The sequence below is a fragment of the Anomaloglossus baeobatrachus genome, chromosome 1 (genome assembly GCF_048569485.1).
Source record: "Anomaloglossus baeobatrachus isolate aAnoBae1 chromosome 1, aAnoBae1.hap1, whole genome shotgun sequence".
NCBI lineage: Eukaryota > Metazoa > Chordata > Amphibia > Anura > Aromobatidae > Anomaloglossus > Anomaloglossus baeobatrachus.
This window is the reverse complement of record NC_134353.1, coordinates 34,818,443-34,841,843: the sequence shown is the minus strand read 5'-3', so window position 1 is coordinate 34,841,843 and position 23,401 is coordinate 34,818,443. Positions and strand designations below refer to the sequence as shown.

Sequence of the window (23,401 nt, the reverse complement as noted above, 5' to 3'; positions counted from 1 at the left end):
CTGGACAAGCCAGGTCGTCACTGGTACTACACCAACACACCCCACACCCCGGCTAGGCTTACCTAGGTCAAACACAAATCCTTTTTGCCTTCCTCCAGGGGCTGATGTCCACACCAGTGGGTGGGCCAGGTGGTTGGTCCCGCCCACCGAGGAGTTCACAGTCCTGGAGGCGGGAAAAGTTGTCAGATTAGTTTGGAGAGTGAAGTGGTAGAGGAGCAGCCTGACGGTGTCCGGGTGTGTGGCCCGGGCACATACAGCAAGGTTGGCAGACGGTGGTGACCGTCTGCAGGAGAGGCTGATTGGAGTGAACCGTAAGGACCGGGGACGGGCGGTGGCCCGCCGGTACCGGATCGGGGAGTGAAGAGAAGCCAGCACCATTCGGCAGGGCCTACGGACCCCGACCAGGCTAGGAGTCGCCGTAAAACCGGTCAAATCCGTTAGCGAAGGGAACCTCCGGGGTTTCCCTGCAGTCCCCAAACCACACACCAACCCCCCTTTCACTCACGGGCGAGGACCGCCGCTCGAGTCCCCGGGATCCGGCCCACCGCTTGAGCCACCACCGAGCAGCAGCAGGACCCGAGCAGTGGGTGAGCGCAGTGTCCCCTCCTCCGCCCGCGACAGGACAATCCCCCAAATATGGCGCGGTCCTGCTGGACCTGGGACAGATGGGAGGTGGGATGTGATGTTTAATTGTTAGAATGAATATGAGCAATGAGGGCAGCGCTGCCGTAATCGCTGTCTGTACACCCCAATTCTACGAACCACACCCCAATACTACAAGCTACACTCCAATACTACCAGCCCCACCCCATTATCACCAGCCACACTCCAATACTACCAAACCACACCCCAATACTACCAGCCACAGCCAAATACTACCAGCCACACCTCAATAATACCAAGCACACACCAATACTAACAGCCACACCCCAATAATATCAGCCATATCCCAATACTATAACCACACCCCAATACTATAACCACACCCCAATACTACCAACCACACCCCAATACTACCAACCACACCCCAATACTACAAGCTACACTCCAATACTACCAGCCACACATCAATACTACCAGCTACACCCCAATACTACCAGCCACACCCCATTATCACCAGCCACACCTCAATACTACCAGCCACACCTCAATACTACTAGCCGCACCTCATTATCACCAGCCACACCTCAATACTACCAGTCACACCCCAATAATACCAGCCATACCCCAATACTACCAACTACACCCCAATACTAACAACCACACCCCAATACTAGCAGCCTCACCCAATACTACCAGCCACACTCCATTATCACCAGCCACTCCCCATTACTACTAACTATAGCCCAATACTACCAACTACACCCCAATACTAACAACCACACCCCAATACTAGCAGCCTCACCCAATACTACCAGCCACACTCCATTATCACCAGCCACTCCCCATTACTACTAACTATAGCCCAATACTACCAGCGAGGCCACAATAATACTAGCCATACCCCAATATTACCAACCACACAGCATTACTACCAAGCACACCCCATTATAACCAACCACACCCCATTATCACCAGGTACCCCAATATTACCAACCACACCCTATTACTGCCAATCACACCCCATTGCTACCAACCACACCACATTGTTACTAGTCACATCCCATTCTTGCCAGCCATAGTACTAAGCACACCGAATTTCTATCAACCACACCCCATTATTACTGACCACACCACACCCCATTTTTACTGGCCACACCCCATCATCACCAGCCACACCCCATTTCTTCCTGTAGTACTTGCACACAGGCTTTTCCGCTCGCTCCTGGACTGTGATGTCTGATGCCGCTCCTGGTGATAAATGAGCTGTAAACAGAAAATAAATGTCTGAGATTTTGTGATGGGAGGAAATCGATGATATTTTCTGACAGATCAGACGTCGCATCTACCAGGAAATCAATACCTGAGTCATCAGTGATAGGAACCAGACACCAGCGCATCATACAGAGGGGAGAAAAGTATTTAGTCAGCCGCCAATTGTGCAAGTTCTCCCCCTCATAAAGATGAGGTTGGCCTGTAATTGACATCATAGGTGACCACAACTATGAGAGACAAAGTGAGGAAACAAATCCAGAAAATCACCGCGTCTGATTTGGCAAGATTTTGTGTTACTGATGGAAGCCTTTGTTACGGTGGTCCCAGCTCTATGCAGGTCATTCACTAGGTCTCCTCGTGTGGTTCTGGGATTTTTGCTCACCGTTCTTGTGATCATATTGACTCCACGAGGTGAGGCCAGATCTGTATGTCGTCCATTTTCTTATTATTGCTCCCACAGTTGATTTCATCACACCAAGCTGCTTGCCTTTTCTAGATTCGGTCTTCCCAGCCTGGTGCAGGGCTACAATTCTGTTTCTGGTGTCCTTCCAAAGCGCTTTGGTCTTCACCATAGTGGAGTTTGGAGTGTGACTGTGTGAGGTTGTGGACAGGTGTCTTTTATACTGATAAGTTCAAACAGGCGCCATTACTACAGGTAATGAGTGGAGGACAGAGGAGCCTCTTATAGAAGTTACAGGTCTGTGAGAGCCAGAAATCTTGCATGTTTTTAGGTGACTAATTACTTATTTTCCACCATAATTTGCAAAAAAAATCTTCCAAAATCAGAGAAAATGATTTTCTGGATTTGTTTTCTCATTTTGTCTGTCATAGTGGTGGTCACCTATGATGTGAATTACAGGCCGACCTCATCTTTATACGTGGGAGAACCTGCACAATTGGGGGCTGAATAAATACTTTTTTTCCCCACTGTATATCTGCAGCTGTGAAGTACGGCCATCACAGAGGCTTAGATACACAGATGCAGGAAAATACTGTCCGCTACGTCCATAGATGACCTGTAGCGCTCTGTGTATGATGTCTACTGAGACAGAGTATCTGAGCCTATCATGTGTGACGCTATCTGATCAGCTACATATCTAAGCCTGATATGCGTAATGCTACCTAGTGTATCTAAGCGTATCAAGTGTGATACTATCTGCTGAGCATCTAAGCTCTAACCAAACCTTAAATAAGTGATACCGTCTTCTAAACTCAGTACCTAAGCCTTAATGAGCGATACTGCCTGCTGAGCTACAGTTACTAAAAGTATTCACACTGTGCTGTTTTTTGGTGGCACTGTAAACATTATGCGGTAATACGGTGGCCTCTTTTGGGACTTTCTGTGGACGTTCCTGGACATTTTTGGGCGTCTTTCAAAATGACAACCACAGAGACTCTGGGTCATTACAACACTTTCAATTAAATAGGAGCAATTAAAAATAAATAAGCAAATATATAGGAAAGGGTAAATAGGAAAGGGTTCTTTACAGTTAGAGCAGTCAGACTGTGGAATGCCGACCACAAGAGGTAGTAATGACAGATACTATAACAGCTTTTATATCAGGGCTGGATGATTTCATCACTACACAACATTGTCGGTTATAAGTGACTTAATGACAAAATGTAGAACTGGTGGAGGAAGGGGGAACTAGATGGACCTAGGGCTTTTTCCAACCTTAATAACTATGTAAATGAGGAAACTTCATAATAATAAGGGCTAAAATAAACTCATATAATAGGAAAATTCCATCTCAAAACTACCACATATCACCAGTAAGTCAGAGCAGAATAAAAGGAGTGAACCAGAGTGAGTGTAACCTATAACTGGCCGCTAGAGACTGGCAGCTAGGGTTCTTTTATCTAATTGATGTTAATTGGTACCCAGGCTGTAGTGGAATCGGAGACGTTACTTGCTAGTCCATAGGTCCAAGGTGATGGTATCTTCCCTCTCGATACTGGCTGCACCGCCAGCGTGCTTTGAAGCCTGGCCTCAGTCCCCACTCAATGCCATTCGTCTGCACAGGAAGCAACTGGCCGACACACTCAGGTTCTCCTTTAGGAGCAGTGGTCGATCCTCAGCACTCGTTAGGCAGTGGTCTGCTTTCGGTGCTTGACCAATGAAGTTTGGTTTTCGGTACTCGATCTTCGTGTTCCTCCTGGAGTTGGTATTCGGTAAAAGGCTCCTACCGGTGGGAGTCATAATTTCTACTGACGTGAATCAGGGTCTTCTTCTTAGCTTAGGTCACTGATCTTCTCACCTTACTTCACTGATCTTCCACTCAGCTGAGGTCCTCTCTGGGATCTAACCACTCTCAGACCCATTTATGTTAAGGGCAGCTGTATGCTCGCTTCACTGCCACACGACCTTCCTTGAACCAGATTCTGTTGCCAGCTTCACTCCTACTCTGCCTGGCCAGGCCTTTCATATATTGCAATTGCAACACAACTGTCACGTGGCTCAGGACTATCTCCAATCTTTTCCCTCTAGTAAACACACATTTTCTGTTTAGTTCCTGTTTACTGGCATTATCTTCTGCTCTTATTTACTTTTGGCCACAAGATGGCAATGTTTCCTCGCCGACACGAAGAGATAGGATAGCTGAATGTTTCTTCTATTTAACTAAATCCCTTACAGCCCCACAGATGCTCCATAGGGTTTAGGTCTGGAGACAGTCGGCCAGTCCAGCACCTTTACCCTCAGTTTCTTTAGCAGTGGGGGTCTTGGAGGTGTTTGGAGTAATTATCATGTTGGAATATGAAGGGAGGGGATCCTGTTCTGCTTCAGTATGTCACAGGACATATTGGCATTCATGATTCACTCAATGAGCTGGTGGGTACAGATTCCCTTCTATGATGTCTCCCATGCACAGCACACACAAAGATGAGGGATTGAACTGGTGGGTACAGATTCACTTCTATGATGTCTCCCATACACTGCATATAGAGGGATAACTCGGGCACTCAGAAAGTCATGAAAAGTAACGAGTTTTTGATAGTTTTGATTCAATTTTTATTCATGCAAAGGTGTGTAGAAAAAAATATATATTTGACGTTTCGGCCTTTACACTCAGGCCTTTATCAAATTTATGATCAAAGAGAGTATATGAAGTATAAGGATGGTGAAAAAATTGTTCACACGTGTTGTATTTGAACTTAAAATATCTACCTTTGCTACTATATGTGGGGTACACTTCTCATAGATATAGTATTCATGTACATACTGCAATATGCGGCCACAATGTGTATTGATCAGGAAGATCAGTTTATATAGTGAAATGGCTAAACTCCATACATATGGAACTCACATATGGTGTCAGTAAAGTGGATCAATGGTATATAGTGGAATGGCAGGACTCCCAAGCTTATGAACCATAAGCTTGGGAGTCCTGCCATTCCACTACACATTGTGGCCGCATATTGCAGTATGTACATGAATACTATATCTATGAGAAGTGTACCCCACATATAGTAGCAAAGGTAGATATTTTAAGTTCAAATACAACACGTGTGAACAATTTTTTCACCATCCTTATACTTCATATACTCTCTTTGATCATAAATTTGATAAAGGCCTGAGTGTAAAGGCCGAAACGTCAAATATATATTTTTTTCTATACACCTTTGCATGAATAAAAATTGAATCAAAACTATCAAAAACTCGTTACTTTTCATGACTTTCTGAGTGCCCGAGTTATCCCTCTATATGTATGCTTTTTTCTCGGAGGCACCTACTATTATTGTGAGCCAGATTCTATCCTATATATCCCATACACTGCACACGCAGAGATGAGGGATTGAGCTGATAGGTACAGATTCACTTTTGTGATGTCTCCCATGCACAGCACACACAGAGATGAGGGATTGAGCTGGTGGGTACAGATTCGCTTCTATGATGTCTCCTATACACAGCACACACAGAGATGAGGGATTGAGCTGGTGGGTACAGATTCGCTTCTATGATGTCTCCCATACACAGCACACACAGAGATGAGGGATTGAGCTGGTGGGTACAGATTCGCTTCTATGATGTCTCCCATACACAGCACACACAGAGATGAGGGATTGAGCTGGTGGGTACAGATTCACTTCTATGATGTCTCCTATACACAGCACACACAGAGATGAGGGATTGAGCTGGTGGGTACAGATTCGCTTCTATGATGTCTCCCATACACAGCACACACAGAGATGAGGGATTGAGCTGGTGGGTACAGATTCGCTTCTATGATGTCTCCCATACACAGCACACACAGAGATGAGGGATTGAGCTGGTGGGTACAGATTCACTTCTATGATGTCTCCTATACACAGCACACACAGAGATGAGGGATTGAGCTGGTGGGTACAGATTCGCTTCTATGATGTCTCCTATACACAGCACACACAGAGATGAGGGATTGAGCTGGTGGGTACAGATTCACTTCTATGATGTCTCCTATACACAGCACACTCAGAGATGAGGGATTGAGCTGGTGGGTACAGATTCACTTCTATGATGTCTCCTATACACAGCACACGCAGAGATGAGGGATTGAGCTGGTGGGTACAGATTCACTTCTATGATGTCTCCTATACACAGCACACAAAGAGTTGAGGAATTGAGCTGGTGGGTACAGATTCGCTTCTATGATGTCTCCCATACACAGTACACGCAGAGATGAGGGATTGAGCTGGTGGGTACAGATTCACTGCTATGATGTCTCCCATACACAGCACACACAGAGATGAGGGATTGAGCTGGTGGGTACAGATTTGCTTCTGTGATGTCTCCCATACACAGCACACACAGAGTTGAGGGATTGAGCTGGTGGGTACAGATTCGCTTCTATGATGTCTCCCATACACAGCACACACAGAGATGAGGGATTGAGCTGGTGGGTACAGATTTGCTTCTATGATGTCTCCCTTACACAGCACACACAGAGATGAGGGATTGAGCTGGTGGGTACAGATTCGCTTCTATGATGTCTCCCATACACAGCACACTCAGAGATGAGGGATTGAGCTGGTGGGTACAGATTCACTTCTATGATGTTACCTATACACAGCACACACAGAGATGAGGGATTGAGCTGGTGGGTACAGATTCACTTCTATGATGTCTCCTATACACAGCACACACAGAGATGAGGGATTGAGCTGGTGGGTACAGATTCACTTCTATGATGTCTCCCATACACAGCACACTCAGAGATGAGGGATTGAGCTGGTGGGTACAAATTCACTTCTATGATGTCTCCTATACACAGCACACACAGAGATGAGGGATTGAGCTGGTGGGTACAGACTCACTTCTATGATGTCTCCTAAACACAGCACACACAGAGATGAGGGATTGAGCTGGTGGGTACAGATTCGCTTCTATGATGTCTCCCTTACACAGCACACACAAAGATGAGGGATTGAGCTGGTGGGTACAGATTCGCTTCTATGATGTCTCCTATACACAGCACACACAGAGATGAGGGATTGAGCTGGTGGGTACAGATTCGCTTCTATGATGTCTCCCATACACAGCACACACAGAGATGAGGGATTGAGCTGGTGGGTACAGATTCGCTTCTATGATGTCTCCCATACACAGCACACATAGAGATGAGGGATTGAGCTGGTGGGTACAGATTCGCTTCTATGATGTCTCCCATACACAGCACACACAGAGATGAGGGATTGAGCTGGTGGGTACAGATTTGCTTCTATGATGTCTCCCATACACAGCACACACAGAGTTGAGGGATTGAGCTGATGGGTACAGATTTGCTTCTATGATGTCTCCCATACACAGCACACACAGAGATGAGGGATTGAGCTGGTAGGTACAGATTTGCTTCTATGATGTCTCCCTTACACAGCACACACAGAGATGAGGGATTGAGCTGGTGGGTACAGATTCGCTTCTATGATGTCTCCCATACACAGCACACATAGAGATGAGGGATTGAGCTGGTGGGTACAGATTCACTTCTATGATGTCTCCTATACACAGCACACGCAGAGATGAGGGATTGAGCTGGTGGGTACAGATTCACTTCTATGATGTCTCCCATACACAGCACACACAGAGTTGTTGGATTGAGCTGGTGGGTACAGATTCGCTTCTATGATGTCTCCCATACACAGCACACACAGAGATGAGGGATTTCTGCTCTCTTGCCTCTATGTAGCTGTTTGTAGCAGTGATTTTCCTCCCTGGAATCTGCCGATAACAGGTTAACCTCACACAGGTGAAGTCTGTACTGCTCTGAATCTACAGTCAGGGCCAGAAATATTTGGACAGTGACACAAGTTTTGTTATTTTAGCTGTTTACAAAAACATGTTCAGAAATACAATTATATATATGATATGGGCTGAAAGTGCACACTCCCAGCTGCAATATGAGAGTTTTCACATCCAAATCGGAGAAAGGGTTTAGGAATCATAGCTCTGTAATGCATAGCCTCCTCTTTTTCAAGGGACCAAAAGTAATTGGACAAGGGACTCTAAGGGCTGCAATTAACTCTGAAGGCGTCTCCCTTGTTAACCTGTAATCAATGAAGTAGTTAAAAGGTCTGGGGTTGATTACAGGTGTGTGGTTTTGCATTTGGAAGCTGTTGCTGTGACCAGACAACATGCGGTCTAAGGAACGCTCAATTGAGGTGAAGCAGAACATCCTGAGGCTGAAAAAAAAGAAAAAATCCATCAGCGAGATAGCAGACATGCTTGGAGTAGCAAAATCAACAGTCGGGTACATTCTGAGAAAAAAGGAATTGACTGGTGAGCTTGGGAACTCAAAAAGGCCTGGGCGTCCACGGATGACAACAGTGGTGGATGATCGCCGCATACTTTCTTTGGTGAAGAAGAACCCGTTCACAACATCAACTGAAGTCCAGAACACTCTCAGTGAAGTAGGTGTATCTGTCTCTAAGTCAACAGTAAAGAGAAGACTCCATGAAAGTAAATACAAAGGGTTCACATCTAGATGCAAACCATTCATCAATTCCAAAAATAGACAGGCCAGAGTTACATTTGCTGAAAAACACCTCATGAAGCCAGCTCAGTTCTGGAAAAGTATTCTATGGACAGATGAGACCAAGATCAACCTGTACCAGAATGATGGGAAGAAAAAAGTTTGGAGAAGAAAGGGAACGGCACATGATCCAAGGCACACCACATCCTCTGTAAAGCATGGTGGAGGCAACGTGATGGCATGGGCATGCATGGCTTTCAATGGCACTGGGTCACTTGTGTTTATTGATGACATAACAGCAGACAAGAGTAGCCGGATGAATTCTGAAGTGTACCGGGATATACTTTCAGCCCAGATTCAGCCAAATGCCGCAAAGTTGATCGGACGGCGCTTCATAGTACAGATGGACAATGACCCCAAGCATACAGCCAAAGCTACCCAGGAGTTCATGAGTGCAAAAAAGTGGAACATTCTGCAATGGCCAAGTCAATCACCAGATCTTAACCCAATTGAGCATGCATTTCACTTGCTCAAATCCAGACTTAAGACGGAAAGACCCACAAACAAGCAAGACCTGAAGGTTGCGGCTGTAAAGGCCTGGCAAAGCATTAAGAAGGAGGAAACCCAGCGTTTGGTGATGTCCATGGGTTCCAGACTTAAGGCAGTGATTGCCTCCAAAGGATTCGCAACAAAATATTGAATATAAAAATATTTTGTTTGGGTTTAGTTTATTTGTCCAATTACTTTTGACCTCCTAAAATGTGGAGTGTTTGTAAAGAAATGTGACAATTCCTACAATTTCTATCAGATATTTTTGTTCAAACCTTCAAATTAAACGTTACAATCTGCACTTGAATTCTGTTGTAGAGGTTTCATTTCAAATCCAATGTGGTGGCATGCAGAGCCCAACTCGCCAAAATTGTGTCACTGTCCAAAGATTTCTGGACCTAACTGTATATCCATATCACATTTCTTTATAGGGTTTCTTATCAATCTTAGTCTTCCTCGTTATTCCTTCTGCTCCGGTGCGCTCGCTTACTTCTATAATGATATAGTATAGTAAATATCTATGCATAATTAATTAATGGAAAGGTTCATTCTCTAGGTACAAGGTTAGAATATAATGAGGTGGTAAAATATCTGGACCCTCCGTCCTCCGACAGTCATACAAACCATTCATTAGTAAATTCCAAAGATTCAGATAATGCAGAAGTAACAAGAACATGTGAATCATTCAGATTGTGCATAAATCATAAGACAGAAGAGAAAACAGGTAATTGGAAGCAACATACAGATAATGTTACATTTTTAACAGCATTTATAAAAGTGAAATTAAATTCATGCAAGATGGAGTAGCTTTAGGTCTGCTGTATTGTAGCATAGCACCTGTCCGAAAGCAATAGCTGCATGGAGGACATTACACAGCAGGATTGAGCAGTGTAGCTGTAAATCCAGCACTGGACTCTATGTAGCTCATGCTCGGGATCAGCAGCAGCATGGAGGACATTATACAGCAGTACTGAGCAGTGTAGCTGTAAATAAAGCACTGGCCTCTATGTAGCTCATGCTCGGGATCAGCAGCAACATGGAGGACATTATACAGTAGCACTGAGCAGTGTAGCTGTGAATCCAGCACTGGCCTCTATGTAGCTCATGCTCGGGATCAGCAGCAGCATGGAGGACATTATACAGCAGTACTGAGCAGTGTAGCTGTGAATCCAGCACTGCACTCTATGTAGCTCATGCTCGGGATCAGCAATATCATGGAGGACATTACACAGCAGCACTGAGTAGTGTAGCTGTAAATCCAGCACTGGCCTCTCTGTAGCTCATGCTCGAGATCAGCAGTAGCATGGAGGACATTACACAGCAGCACTGAGCAGTGTAGCTGTAAATCAGCACTTGCCTCTATGTAGCTCATGCTCGGGATCAGCAGTAGCATGGAGGACATTAGACGGTAGGACTGAGCAATGTAGCTGTGAATCCAGCACTGGCCTCTATGTAGCTTTTGTTCAGGATCAACAGCAGCATGGAGGACCTTATACAGTATCACTGAGCAGTGTAGCTGTGAATCCAGCACTGACCTCTATGTAGCTCATGCTCGGGATCAGCAGCAGCATGGAGGACATTACACAGCAGTACTGAGCAGTGTAGCTGTGAATCCAGCACTGGACTCTATGTAGCTCATGCTCGGGATCAGCAATATCATGGAGGACATTACACAGCAGCACTGAGCAGTGTAGCTGTAAATCCAGCACTGGCCTCTCTGTAGCTCATGCTCGAGATCAGCAGTAGCATGGAGGACATTACACAGCAGCACTGAGCAGTGTAGCTGTAAATCAGCACTTGCCTCTATGTAGCTCATGCTCGGGATCAGCAGTAGCATGGAGGACATTACACAGCAGCACTGAGCAGTGTAGCTGTAAATCCAGCACTGGCCTCTCTGTAGCTCATGCTCGAGATCAGCAGTAGCATGGAGGACATTACACAGCAGGACTGAGCAGTGTAGCTGTGAATCCAGCACTTGCCTTTATGTAGCTCATGCTCAGGATCAGCAGCAGTATGGAGGACATTACACAGCAGCACTGAGCAGTGTAGCTGTAAATCAGCACTTGCCTCTATGTAGCTCATGCTCGGGATCAGCAGTAGCATGGAGGACATTACACAGCAGGACTGAGCAATGTAGCTGTGAATCCAGCACTGGCCTCTATGTAGCTTTTGTTCAGGATCAACAGCAGCATGGAGGACCTTATACAGTATCACTGAGCAGTGTAGCTGTGAATCCAGCACTGACCTCTATGTAGCTCATGCTCGGGATCAGCAGCAGCATGGAGGACATTACACAGCAGTACTGAGCAGTGTAGCTGTGAATCCAGCACTGGACTCTATGTAGCTCATGCTCGGGATCAGCAATATCATGGAGGACATTACACAGCAGCACTGAGCAGTGTAGCTGTAAATCCAGCACTGGCCTCTCTGTAGCTCATGCTCGAGATCAGCAGTAGCATGGAGGACATTACACAGCAGCACTGAGCAGTGTAGCTGTAAATCAGCACTTGCCTCTATGTAGCTCATGCTCGGGATCAGCAGTAGCATGGAGGACATTACACAGCAGCACTGAGCAGTGTAGCTGTAAATCCAGCACTGGCCTCTCTGTAGCTCATGCTCGAGATCAGCAGTAGCATGGAGGACATTACACAGCAGGACTGAGCAGTGTAGCTGTGAATCCAGCACTTGCCTTTATGTAGCTCATGCTCAGGATCAGCAGCAGTATGGAGGACATTACACAGCAGCACTGAGCAGTGTAGCTGTAAATCAGCACTTGCCTCTATGTAGCTCATGCTCGGGATCAGCAGTAGCATGGAGGACATTACACAGCAGGACTGAGCAATGTAGCTGTGAATCCAGCACTGGCCTCTATGTAGCTTTTGTTCGGGATCAACAGCAGCATGGAGGACATTATACAGTAGCACTGAGCAGTGTAGCTGTGAATCCACCACTTGCCTCTATGTAGCTCATGCTTGGGATCAGCAGTAGCATGGAGAACATTACATAGCAGGACTGAGCAGTGTAGCTGTGAATCCAGCACTGACCTCTATGTAGCTCATGCTTGGGATCAGCAGTAGCATGGAGGACATTGTACATCAGTATTGCGCTGTGTAGCTGTAAATCCAGCACTTGCCTCTATGTATCTCATGCTCAGGATCATCAGCAGCATGGAGGACATTACACAGCAGGACTGAGCAGTGTAGCTGTGAATCCAGCACTGGCCTCTATGTAGCTTTTGTTCGGGATCAACAGCAGCATGGAGGACATTATACAGCAGCACTGAGCAGTGTAGATGTGAATCCAGCACTGGCCTCTCTGTAGCTCTTGCTCGGGATCAGCAGTAGCCTTGGAGGACATTAAACAGCAGGACTGAGCAGGGTAGCTGTGAATCCAGCACTGGCCTCTATGTAGCTCATGCTTGGGATCAGCAATATCATGGAGGACATTAAACAGCAGTACTGAGCAGTGAAGCTGTGAATCCAGAACTGGCCTCTCTGTAGCTCATGTTCAGGATCAGCAGCAGCATGGAGGACATTATACAGCAGCACTGAGCAGTGTAGCCGTGAATCCAGCACTGCTCTCTATGTAGCTCATGCTCAAGTTCAGCAGTAGCATGGAGGACATTACACAGCAGTACTGAGCAGTGTAGCTGTGAATCTAGCCCTGACACAAGATATACCGTAATCACTTCCTAAGACATTCAGCATCCTGTTCCTTGCTTCTCTCCTCTCTATACGATCTGGATAGGACCTGCAATCTGATCCATTGGTGAGTTGGCAGTCTGTCTTTCTCTTATAACAATGGAGTTGATTTGTTTTTCAGAATGAATAATGATTTGGAAGGGGTGGGGAAAAATGGCTCATAAGTGGAGAAAGAAGATTTTTCCAATAAGATATATTACAAAGATACTGTATATTATTTGCTTGTAGTAGTGAGTCATGTGCAAAGTTTATTGAAAAGACCAATCATTTGACTGTGGGATCAAGGTCCAGAGAGAGAGAGGTTAAGGCTTTGTGCACACGTCGAGTGTTTGGTTGCAGAAATATTTGAACCATTTCTGGATCTGTTCACAGGAAAAATTGACTTTTTTTATATACATTTCTGCAGCATTTTTGCCACGTTTTTATGCGTTTTTGCAGGTTTTTTTGCATGCGTTTTTCAAGTGCACTCAATGGGTGAAAAATGCAGGCAAAATGCTGAAATAATTAACATGCTGCAGATTATTTTCTGCACCAAATCTGCAAGGAGTAAAAGCTCAATGTGTGAATTACACTTTAGGTTTCTCATTGTAATTACTTGAACGAACAATTAAAAAAACAGTGTTGGGTCCCCCATCTTTAAAAAAAAACCTGCCAAGGGACAGCAGACAACTTGGAGGGGGGGTGATATTTTTTAGGGTGGAAAGTGCCATAATTATTTGGCCCTTCCCAGCCTAAAAATAGTAACCTGCAGTCATTCCAGAAGTGGCACATCCATTAGATGCGCCAACTCTGGCGCTGTACAAAGCTCTTTCCGTTGCCCTGGTGCAGAGGCAAACAGGGAAATATATGGGGGTGAGGCCATCTGTGAATTACCAGCTGATATCAAGATCTGGTCTTAGTAATGGGTCGGCACCCCCATTACTAATCCAGTAGTTGAAAGTATCAAAATAAATTTTATTTTAACAAACACCCCTCAACTACAGCAATGGTTAAACAATTTATGTTGAAAAAACTCTGCAGTAATCAATAACGAAGTCCCCAAAAATGAACCTGAAAGACATAAAAAGAGAAAATTATTAAAGAAATAAAGACAAGAAACCATCATTCACCAATTTATTCCCATGCAAAAACCCTTATCCAAGCCTGCCATAATCCAATAAGGGGATCCCATGACGTTCCAAGACACACTGTCCCAGCCTATGAAGAACAGATCGTTCCTCATTGGGAGGGAGAGAAGTCACTGCAGGCTCACACATTGCTGTGAGAACCACTTTAGTGAACTGCGATGACCTCACTGCAGCAGGTCACACAGTAGTGTGTGAGAACAGCGGGCAGTGAACTCAGTTGAACTCATGAGTTCACAGCAGTTCAATGCCCGCGGCGGGTCTCACACCAAGTATCATGATATCCCAAGGCAATGTCACTCACCGGAAGGAGAGAAGAGTCCGGATGAAGCAGAGGACCAGACAGTGAGCAGTAAGGTGAGTATTCATTTTTTAAGCCTTTTTTCTCAGCATTCTAACTGCTAAAAATAACTCTGCTAGCATAAGCCTGCAGCTGTTGTAGACTCCGACACGATGTCCTTCAGGTCCACCAATCACCTGCTGAGAGTTGTGGTGTCTGGGTGCACACAATGTCCTACAAGTCCACCAATCACCTGCTGGGAGTTGTGGTTTCTGGGTGCACACAAAGTCCTACAAATCCACCAATCACCTGCTGGGATTTTTAGTTTCTGGGTGCACACAATGACCTACAAGTCCACCAATCACCTGCTGGGAGTTAGGTTTCTGAGTGCACACAATGACCTACAAGTCCACCAATCACCTGCTGGGAGTTAGGTTTCTGGGTGCCCACAATGTTCTACAACTCCACCAATCACCTGCTGGGAGTTGTGTTTTCTGTATGCACCCAATGTCCTACAAGTCCACCAATCACCTGCTGGGAGTTGTGTTTTCTGTATGCACCCAATGTCCTACAAGTCCACAAATCACCTGCTGGGAGTTGGTTTCTGGGTGCACACTATGTCCTACAAGTCCACCAATCACCTGCTGGGAGTTGTGTTTTCTGGGTGTACACAATGTCCTACAAGTCCACCAATCACCTGCTGTTAGTTGTGGTTTCTGGCTGCACACAATGTCCTACAAGTCCACCAATCACCTGCTGGGAGTTGGTTTGTGGGTGCACACTATGTCCTACAAGTCCACCAATCACCTGCTGGGAGTTGGTTTCTGGGTGCACACTATGTCCTACAAGTCCACCAATCACCTGCTGGGAGTTGTGGTTTTTCGGTGCACACAATGTCCTACAAGTCCAGCAATCACCTGCTGGGAGTTGGTTTCTGGGTGCACACAATGTCCTACAACTCCACCAATCACCTGCTGGGAGTTGTGTTTTCTGTATGCACCCAATGTCCTACAAGTCCACAAATCACCTGCTGGGAGTTGGTTTCTGGGTGCACACTATGTCCTACAAGTCCACCAATCACCTGCTGGGAGTTGTGTTTTCTGGGTGTACACAATGTCCTACAAGTCCACCAATCACCTGCTGTTAGTTGTGGTTTCTGGCTGCACACAATGTCCTACAAGTCCACCAATCACCTGCTGGGAGTTGGTTTGTGGGTGCACACTATGTCCTACAAGTCCACCAATCACCTGCTGGGAGTTGTGGTTTCTCGGTGCACACAATGTCCTACAAGTCCACCAATCACCTGCTGGGAGTTGGTTTCTGGGTGCACACTATGTCCTACAAGTCCACCAATCACCTGCTGGGAGTTGTAGTGTCTTGGTGCCCACAGTGGCCCTGTGGTGATAACTTACAGTGTCATACAGTAAAGCAGAGATTATTATAACGTCAGTGCAGTCAGGAACTTTCAGACTTCAGCTTTTCATATGGCAGATGAAAGAGAAACACTCAGGGAGTCCATTACAAATCACAGATGCTAAATTGACCAATCAGCAGCTATTCACCTCGCCGCGGTACATGAAGGCACAACGGGCGTCATTATCGGACAGCAGATACTTTGATTTTCAGAATTATCTGCAATTTTCTTAAATAACTGCTGTCATCTCGTATCCGCACCCAGGAGCGGCTCTCAGCAGGCGACAATTCTGCTTCATTGTCAGATCTGCTAAACATTTTTTAGGTTATTATTTCTTTTTTTATTCATTTTCTTGGCCATGGAATCCCCAAAAGAATCTGTGCCGCCCCCGTGCCAGCAGCCGGGCTGCTGATCTGATCCTGATCCGCGGTGGCTTGAAGGGGTCAACGGACTCGGGGGTCGTGCGGCCGCTCGATGAGAGGGGGGACTATGTACAGGGAGGGTTTGGAAACTTTGTGATGCCACCCACGGTGCGTGGTAATGTGAGGGACCACCGCTGCCATTGGGGAGCACGATGACGATGGTGCGACAGCCTGATGTTTAACCCCTCCGTGGGTAGGGGGTTTGTGTCCCGGGGCCCGTTGATGATGGATGGTGTTTGGGTGCCGTTGGGGGATAGGTGCAGGGGTTTCCAATGTACTCACTCAGTCCCAGAATAACCACACCGACAGCTTGTAATCCAAAGTTCTGAGCACCACCGTAGTCTGCGGGGAGCAGGCCTGGATCCGTGCCCCTGGTGTTGTTGTTGGTCTGTGGCCCTATCCCTGGCACCTTAGTCCCAATTGGACCCGTTGGTATGAATCTCTCCGGGTCCTGTTCACCCGTGTGGCTAACAGAGTGAGCTTGCTCTCAGGGTTCACGCGTAGGATTTCTTTGGACTGTATTGGGAAAGTCCTATCCCATCGGTGCGCTAGTACCCCGATTTTGGAGCGGGTTGGTGATGACACTTGAAGTCTTCACCCTCGTCGGGTAAATTACTGGAACGCGTGAAGCTACTTTTCAGACTAGGGTCCACATACCCCGTCGTGTCCTGGCCCCTGCCCGGTGACAGCTCAAAGCTGCCAGCTGCCCTACTCGGCAGTCCGTGCCCCTTGACACTGTCCCCTGCGACCAGGTTCCAGCTCCTACCAGGCCCAGACCAACGCCTGCCACCTAGTATACAGGAGCTCTCCTCCGTGGCCTCTCCTCACGAGAGCCACTTCACCTCCTCTCCTTCACTCTCGCCTCTCCACTCGACTCTCTCGTCTAAACTGTCACTGTCCTCACTTTCTCCTCAGCAACCCCCCCATGTGGGCACCCCTATTCCCTTCAGGCCCCCCAATGGTGTGTCTGGTAGGTTCTAGTGGGAAGTGTTCCTAGGATTTTAATTGGACTAGCTGTTAACAACACCAGAGGACTGGGATCCGTTAACCAAGGAGGTTGGATACTGTGCGGGAGGGCAGATTGCACAATACCCTGTGACGACCTGATAGGCCAGGGCATCACAAATCACTAGTTCACACCTAACATTGCTGTTTTTGGATCTTGTTGTCATGCAAAAATGTCTGAGATCTGGGGCTCAGTGGAGCAGATATCCAAATTATTAATCCGTCTCTGAGTGGAGCTATAGCATCAATAGTATGGCGGTATTCATAGCTTTGCTTACAGGGCAAAATATTTCTCTATCTTAGTGGGACCAGTTTTGCTCACATTTCATTTCTATTGTTCCTGATTATTATTGCCATACGGTCTCAGAGATATGGGGATTTATATTTAGTGATTTTTTTATGGCCTTTACTTAGGAGGCGTGGCTCACAGTGTAATTATGCAGAGTAGCCTAAATACACGCCCCTGAGGATCCTGTGAGTCACTCCACATTGTAAAGACCATACAAATTAGCTCTAAATATGGTGCATTTGAAAAAAGAAAACCTTGAATAATCAGGGGAGCAGCGGGAATGGAATAAAAGGAAAAACTGATCCCTTTTGGACGTCTTTAAGAGGTTTGTATATCTGGGACCTGCATCTCGAAAATGGAGCTTAGCTAAATTTATGGACATCCATGGTTTGAATTCTTTGAATAAGAGCAAAAACTGCTCCCGTATTTTTAATAAATCCTCCATATTGTTGTAGAGATATGGAGCTTTATATTTAGTGATCTTTTTTATGGCCTTTACTAAGGGGGCGTGGCTCAGAGGGTAATTATGCTGAGCAGATTAAATACACGCCCCCAAGGATCCTATGAGCCACAGCACATTGTAATGACCATAACAATTAGCTCTAAAAAGTGGCAAAAGGTAAGGGAACCCCTGTATCTAGGGAACGGGGAGATGTTGACCCGTGACCAAACCTACTGCTGGTCCCTGGGGTCCCGGACCGCCCTAGATAGGTTCTGCACCTATGCGCCTAGCCGGATTTCTAGGATTTCTAGGTATCCCTAGTGATGGACCCCCCTAAATAGGGAACGGGTGGAATGAGCTCTTTGTCAACCCCACTAAATGATAAAGGAAGAATCAAGGGGGGCACACAGGGGAAAAAAGCAGGAGCTACTTATCCACAGATGACTCAGGTAGGAGTTCAGCAAAGCTTCAGCAACGATGTTACAGAGCAGAGCAAGCCACCTGCTTGCAACCAGAGCTAGAATGAACTGAATATCACCAGTCCTGGGAAGAAGCCATTAATTAACCACAAGGGGAATACTGATGATCAGCAGCTGGGTGGAAGGCGAGCTTCTGCTGTGTCCAAGAGGGGGAGAGATGAAAATCCAGCAGAAAAGTTACCTATACCAATGAATACTGACAGCAGGAACAATAGAAAGTCAGGGAGCATTTTGCGCAGCCAAACGCTGTGACCTTCTGTAGCCAGAAACCACATGACTGTCACTCCGTGACATTTATATTAAGTGACCTTTTTATGGCCTTTACTAAGGGTGCGTGGCTCATATGGTAATTATGCAGAGCAGACTAAATACATGCCCCCGAGGATCCTATGAGCCACACAACATTGTAAAGACCTTAACAATTAGCTCTAAATAAAAAGGTCCATATTTCAGAAACTGTATGGTGCATGGAAAAAAACCCCTGCATAATCAGGGGAGCAGTGGGAATAAAATAAGAACAAAAACTTCTTCCATGTTTTTAATAAGTCCACCATATGGTTGCAGAAATATGGGGCTTTATAGTTAGTGATCTTTTTATGGTCTTTACTAAGGGGGTGTGGCTTACAGTGTAATTATGCAGAGCAGACTAAATACACGCCCCCGAGGATCCTATGATTGGTTTTGTTACCAATATGTAGTGAGAAATTCATGTTAATAGCACTTTTAAAAATATATTTACTTAGAAAATTGGTGATGTGTTCAATATTTATTTGCATTTATCAGTTTTATTTGAAAAATTATAAAAAATTGAATGAAAGAAAATGAGGTGATTCAGAGATTAATTGCTGTTTTTTTTTTCATTATTTGTGATTTTTGTGTGTGATTTTGCCACTCTTTTTAGTAATCTTGTATCTGACATTGCAGTCCTTGAATATGCTGCAATACCATACAAAGCCTAAAGGACAGAGGTGGCGCTGTTTTGTTTTTTTTTTTTTTTTATGGGAAATTAATTTTTCTAACTCTGGGAAATAACAAAAATAATTTTTGTAATTTCAGTCAATTTTCTTTGATTTGTTTAATATATCTGCACATTGTAAATCTTATTTTGTCCTTTGCAGGTACCTTGGGATAACGCGTCCTCTGACCTATCCAGCGCGACAGAATGGCAAACTGATGGCAAAGATGGTGTTTATAGTTTGGCTCCTCTCCGCCTCCATCACTCTTCCTCCGCTATTTGGATGGGCACAAAATGTGACGGTGGAGAGGATGTGTCTCATAAGTCAAGACTTTGGGTATACCGTCTACTCTACTGCAGTTGCCTTCTATATCCCCATGACTGTCATGCTCATCATGTATCAGAGAATCTTTGTAGCCGCTAAGATCAGTGCCGAGAAGCACAAATTCGTCAATATCCCGAGACTTATCGAACAAGAGGGAATTTATTGCTTAGAAGATAAAATTGCTCCTAAAAAAAGCTCCAAAAAGAACAAAGCGGTGGAAGAGTTTGCCACCTTGTCCAAGCTCATACGCCAAGACAGAAAGAACATCTCAATCTTCAAACGAGAACAAAAAGCGGCCAGGACTCTTGGGATAATCGTAGGAGCCTTCACCTTCTGTTGGCTTCCTTTCTTCTTGTTGTCCACGGCCCGGCCTTTCATCTGCGGCATTAGGTGTAGCTGCATGCCCCTCAGACTGGAGAGGACACTTCTGTGGTTGGGTTACACCAACTCGCTCATAAACCCATTGATCTACGCCTTCTTCAACAGGGATTTGAGGACTACTTTTTGGAACTTGTTGAGGTGCAAGTACACCAATATCAACAGGAGGCTGTCAGCTGCCAGCATGCATGAAGCATTAAAAGTTACAGAAAGGCATGAGGGCATCTTGTAACAAGTCCCTAATAGTTTTCACCCTATGGACTTTAGACATCTTGACTTGACCTTGACTCTGAAAGACACACTGTTTAGTGCCTATCCCAAGAGACAGTGCTTTATGGTGATTTGTCTTCTACGTCTGTTATTTTTTTCAGTATATTTATTACCACAGTTATCAATAAGTTTTAACTACCTGTTGGGTTTTTCAAATACAGTAGAAAAACCTTATTGTTTCCTTACCAGGGTTCCTGGGACTGTAGGTGACCTGGTTTGGGATCTCCAGGAGTAAGGATAGAGTGGTCGAAGGGTTCCCGATAAGGCAGCAGGTGAGCTTCAGTCTGTGGCCAAAAATCACTCCTAACTTCGAAAGTCAATGGTCCCACAATTTTGAAGGTAACACCATGCTTTCAAAAGCCATGAGGATGAGGTACATGCCCCGTACAGCTGCTATAGTGTGGAAGCCCAGTATCTCAACAGTGATGGATGGTTATAAGGGTTCCCCCATCCTTAAATTGAGGAATGGGGTTGGTTTTGGATGTTTCCCAGGTGACATCTTATGTTTACATTGGGGACAAGGTGGTCATAGGTAACTTCTCAGGACCTAGTACCTGCATGTCACCTTAGGCCGGAGCTGCCGTCCTTACAAGTCACATGTAGCCTAAACCAAACCTGCATTTGATGGCCAATAATGGTTTTATTTCAAAAGTAATAACTCATTTTTTGAAAATTGTGCAGGCTTGTTTCAGTCATATGTGGTTGCCACAGTTTGGAAGCATGGACATATGGTAGGAATGAGGTGGTCCCCAAATGAAAAGATATCACCTGCAAGCAACCTTAACATCGAGGATAAGGTGGTCGTAGACATTCCCAGGTGTCATCTTTACATTAGCCCTTTAGAGAGGACACTTGTATGTTAACTTTAGGCTGGACTTCCATAATGTAGCAGCCACATATGGACAAATGGCTAATGGGTTGCACAATTTCAAAGGTGATTTTTTGTTTTAGCTGAAAAATATTGTGGACATTGGTCACTTCATGCTGGTGTGTTCTCCGCCAAATGCAGCTGTCTATGGCTAGAATGTGGTAGTTGCAGGGATTCCCTAGAACAGAACTCCAGCAAGTCCCACTGAAAGTAGTATTGGGGTGAGGATGCGACAATTTAGAAGATAGTACCACAATTCATATTAAAAATTTTGCAGCCATTGGCCACTGCATGCTTGCATGGTTTCAGCTGACCTTCAGGTGGAATGGGTTGGTTGTTTGGGTTTCTCAGGAGAAAGTGCCTGCATATCACCTTCACCTCGAATGTAACTGAAACCACTTCAACCTTCGGAGGCCAATGACAATATCATTTTACAGCAGGGATGGGGTGGTTATAGGGTTCCCCCAAGGACAACATCAATAGGTCATCTTTGTAATAGGTGACTCCACCATAAGATGAAGGTTTCCATAGAGTCAGGATCAGTAATTCATCTCTACAGAAGGGCTGAAGTGGTTGAAGGGTTTCCGTAGAGTCAGGACCAGGAAGTCATCTCTACAGAAGGGCCGGAGTGGTTGGAGGGTTTCCATAAGAGTTAGGACCAGAAAGTCATCTCTTCTAAAGGACTGGAGTGGTTGGAGGATTTCCGTAAGAGTCTGGATAGGCACGTTTCCTTTACAGTAGACCTGGAGAAGTTGGAAGGTTTCATCAAAAATGAGGACCACCAAGTCACCTTTACAAGGATGGGGTAGTTTTAGAGGTTCCCTTCAAAAGGAAAACTTTTATCTGGGGTCTCCCCCCGAATTACTGCTCTACTTGAATGGACATAAGATATTCTTGTAAATTAAACAGATGTAATATGCTGTGACCATTACTGAATGTGAGTTCTTCTCTAGCTTTTAGCTACAAAAGTTTACATGATGGTAACGTTCACGCAACATCAACACTTCTTGTTAGAGACAATCATCACCAAATTGTGACCATTATTACAGGTGCTCGGCATGTATAGACACTGATACTTGTTTGCTCGCCATAAAGGAAATACCACCGGATTGGAAGAACGAGCTTGTCGCATTGTACATTTGAACGGTTCTATTGTGATACAAAAAAAATGTAAATAGTCGATAATGTCCTTGGTAGAAGATCATCATTTACGATGCATTTATGTTCCTCATGAAGAAATGACACAATCATCAGTAACATATAATCGTGAAGGTGAACTGGTATTGCTGATAATGTGTTTGCCTCCGCTCAGTAGCACTCGATACATCAGGCCATCTGTTTGTCCATATGAACTCAATAAAAATGGCTTTGCCCACTCTTGTTCTATCATGACACTGATATGTGTATGCGTTATTGATCAATCGACTGACAAATAGCTGGAAAATGATGACTATTACTGTCTATATGAGCATAAGAGGTTGATTTTGACTACTGATGACCATTTCATAAGGGGATTTATTTTGTCAAAAAGTTTCATCTTCTGGTTGGCTTTTCAATGACATTGTCATGCTTTCTGTTACTGTTTCCATTTATTTAGCCATCAAAGGTCTTTTTGTTGAACTGAAGTAATAGTACTTTTGCAAAATGAACAAACATATTTTTTTTTGTACCATATCTTGGCTGTTGGTGGTCATGCTCTAAATTCCTTTTTTCCCCTAGTGTCATGTCTTGGCTAATGGTGGTCTTACTCTAAATTTCTTTTTCCTTGGGTATCATATCTTGGCTGTTTGTGATCATGTTCCAATTTCCTATTTCCTTGGCTGTCGTGTCCTGCTATTGGTGGTCATGCTCTAATATTCTTTTTCCTTACTCCAAGTTCCTTTCTTCTTGGCTGCCATGCCTAGGCTCTTGGTGGTATTGCCCTAATTCCTTTCTCCTTAGGTGCCATGTCTTGGCACTTGGTGTCCATGTCCTAATTAATTTTTCCTTTCGTGTCATGTTTTAGCTGTTGGTTGTCATGCTTGTTCTGAGTTCTTTTCTTTTTGGGTGCCATGTCTTGTAATTTGTGGTCATGTTCT

General features: G+C 45.2%; 1 protein-coding gene across 2 annotated transcripts in view; it reads left to right on the top strand.

Annotated features, from left to right (window-relative positions):
• LOC142304176 (5-hydroxytryptamine receptor 7) overlaps positions 1-22,701 on the top strand; it is a 129,194-nt gene extending 106,493 nt beyond the window's left edge. For both annotated transcript variants that reach the window (XM_075346304.1, XM_075346295.1), the window contains exon 3: positions 19,646-22,701. In XM_075346304.1, the coding sequence (XP_075202419.1) occupies positions 19,646-20,417 (772 nt within the window). In that variant the 3' untranslated portion in view covers positions 20,418-22,701. The remainder of the gene's footprint in view (positions 1-19,645) is intronic.
• Positions 22,702-23,401: the final 700 nt, after the last annotated feature.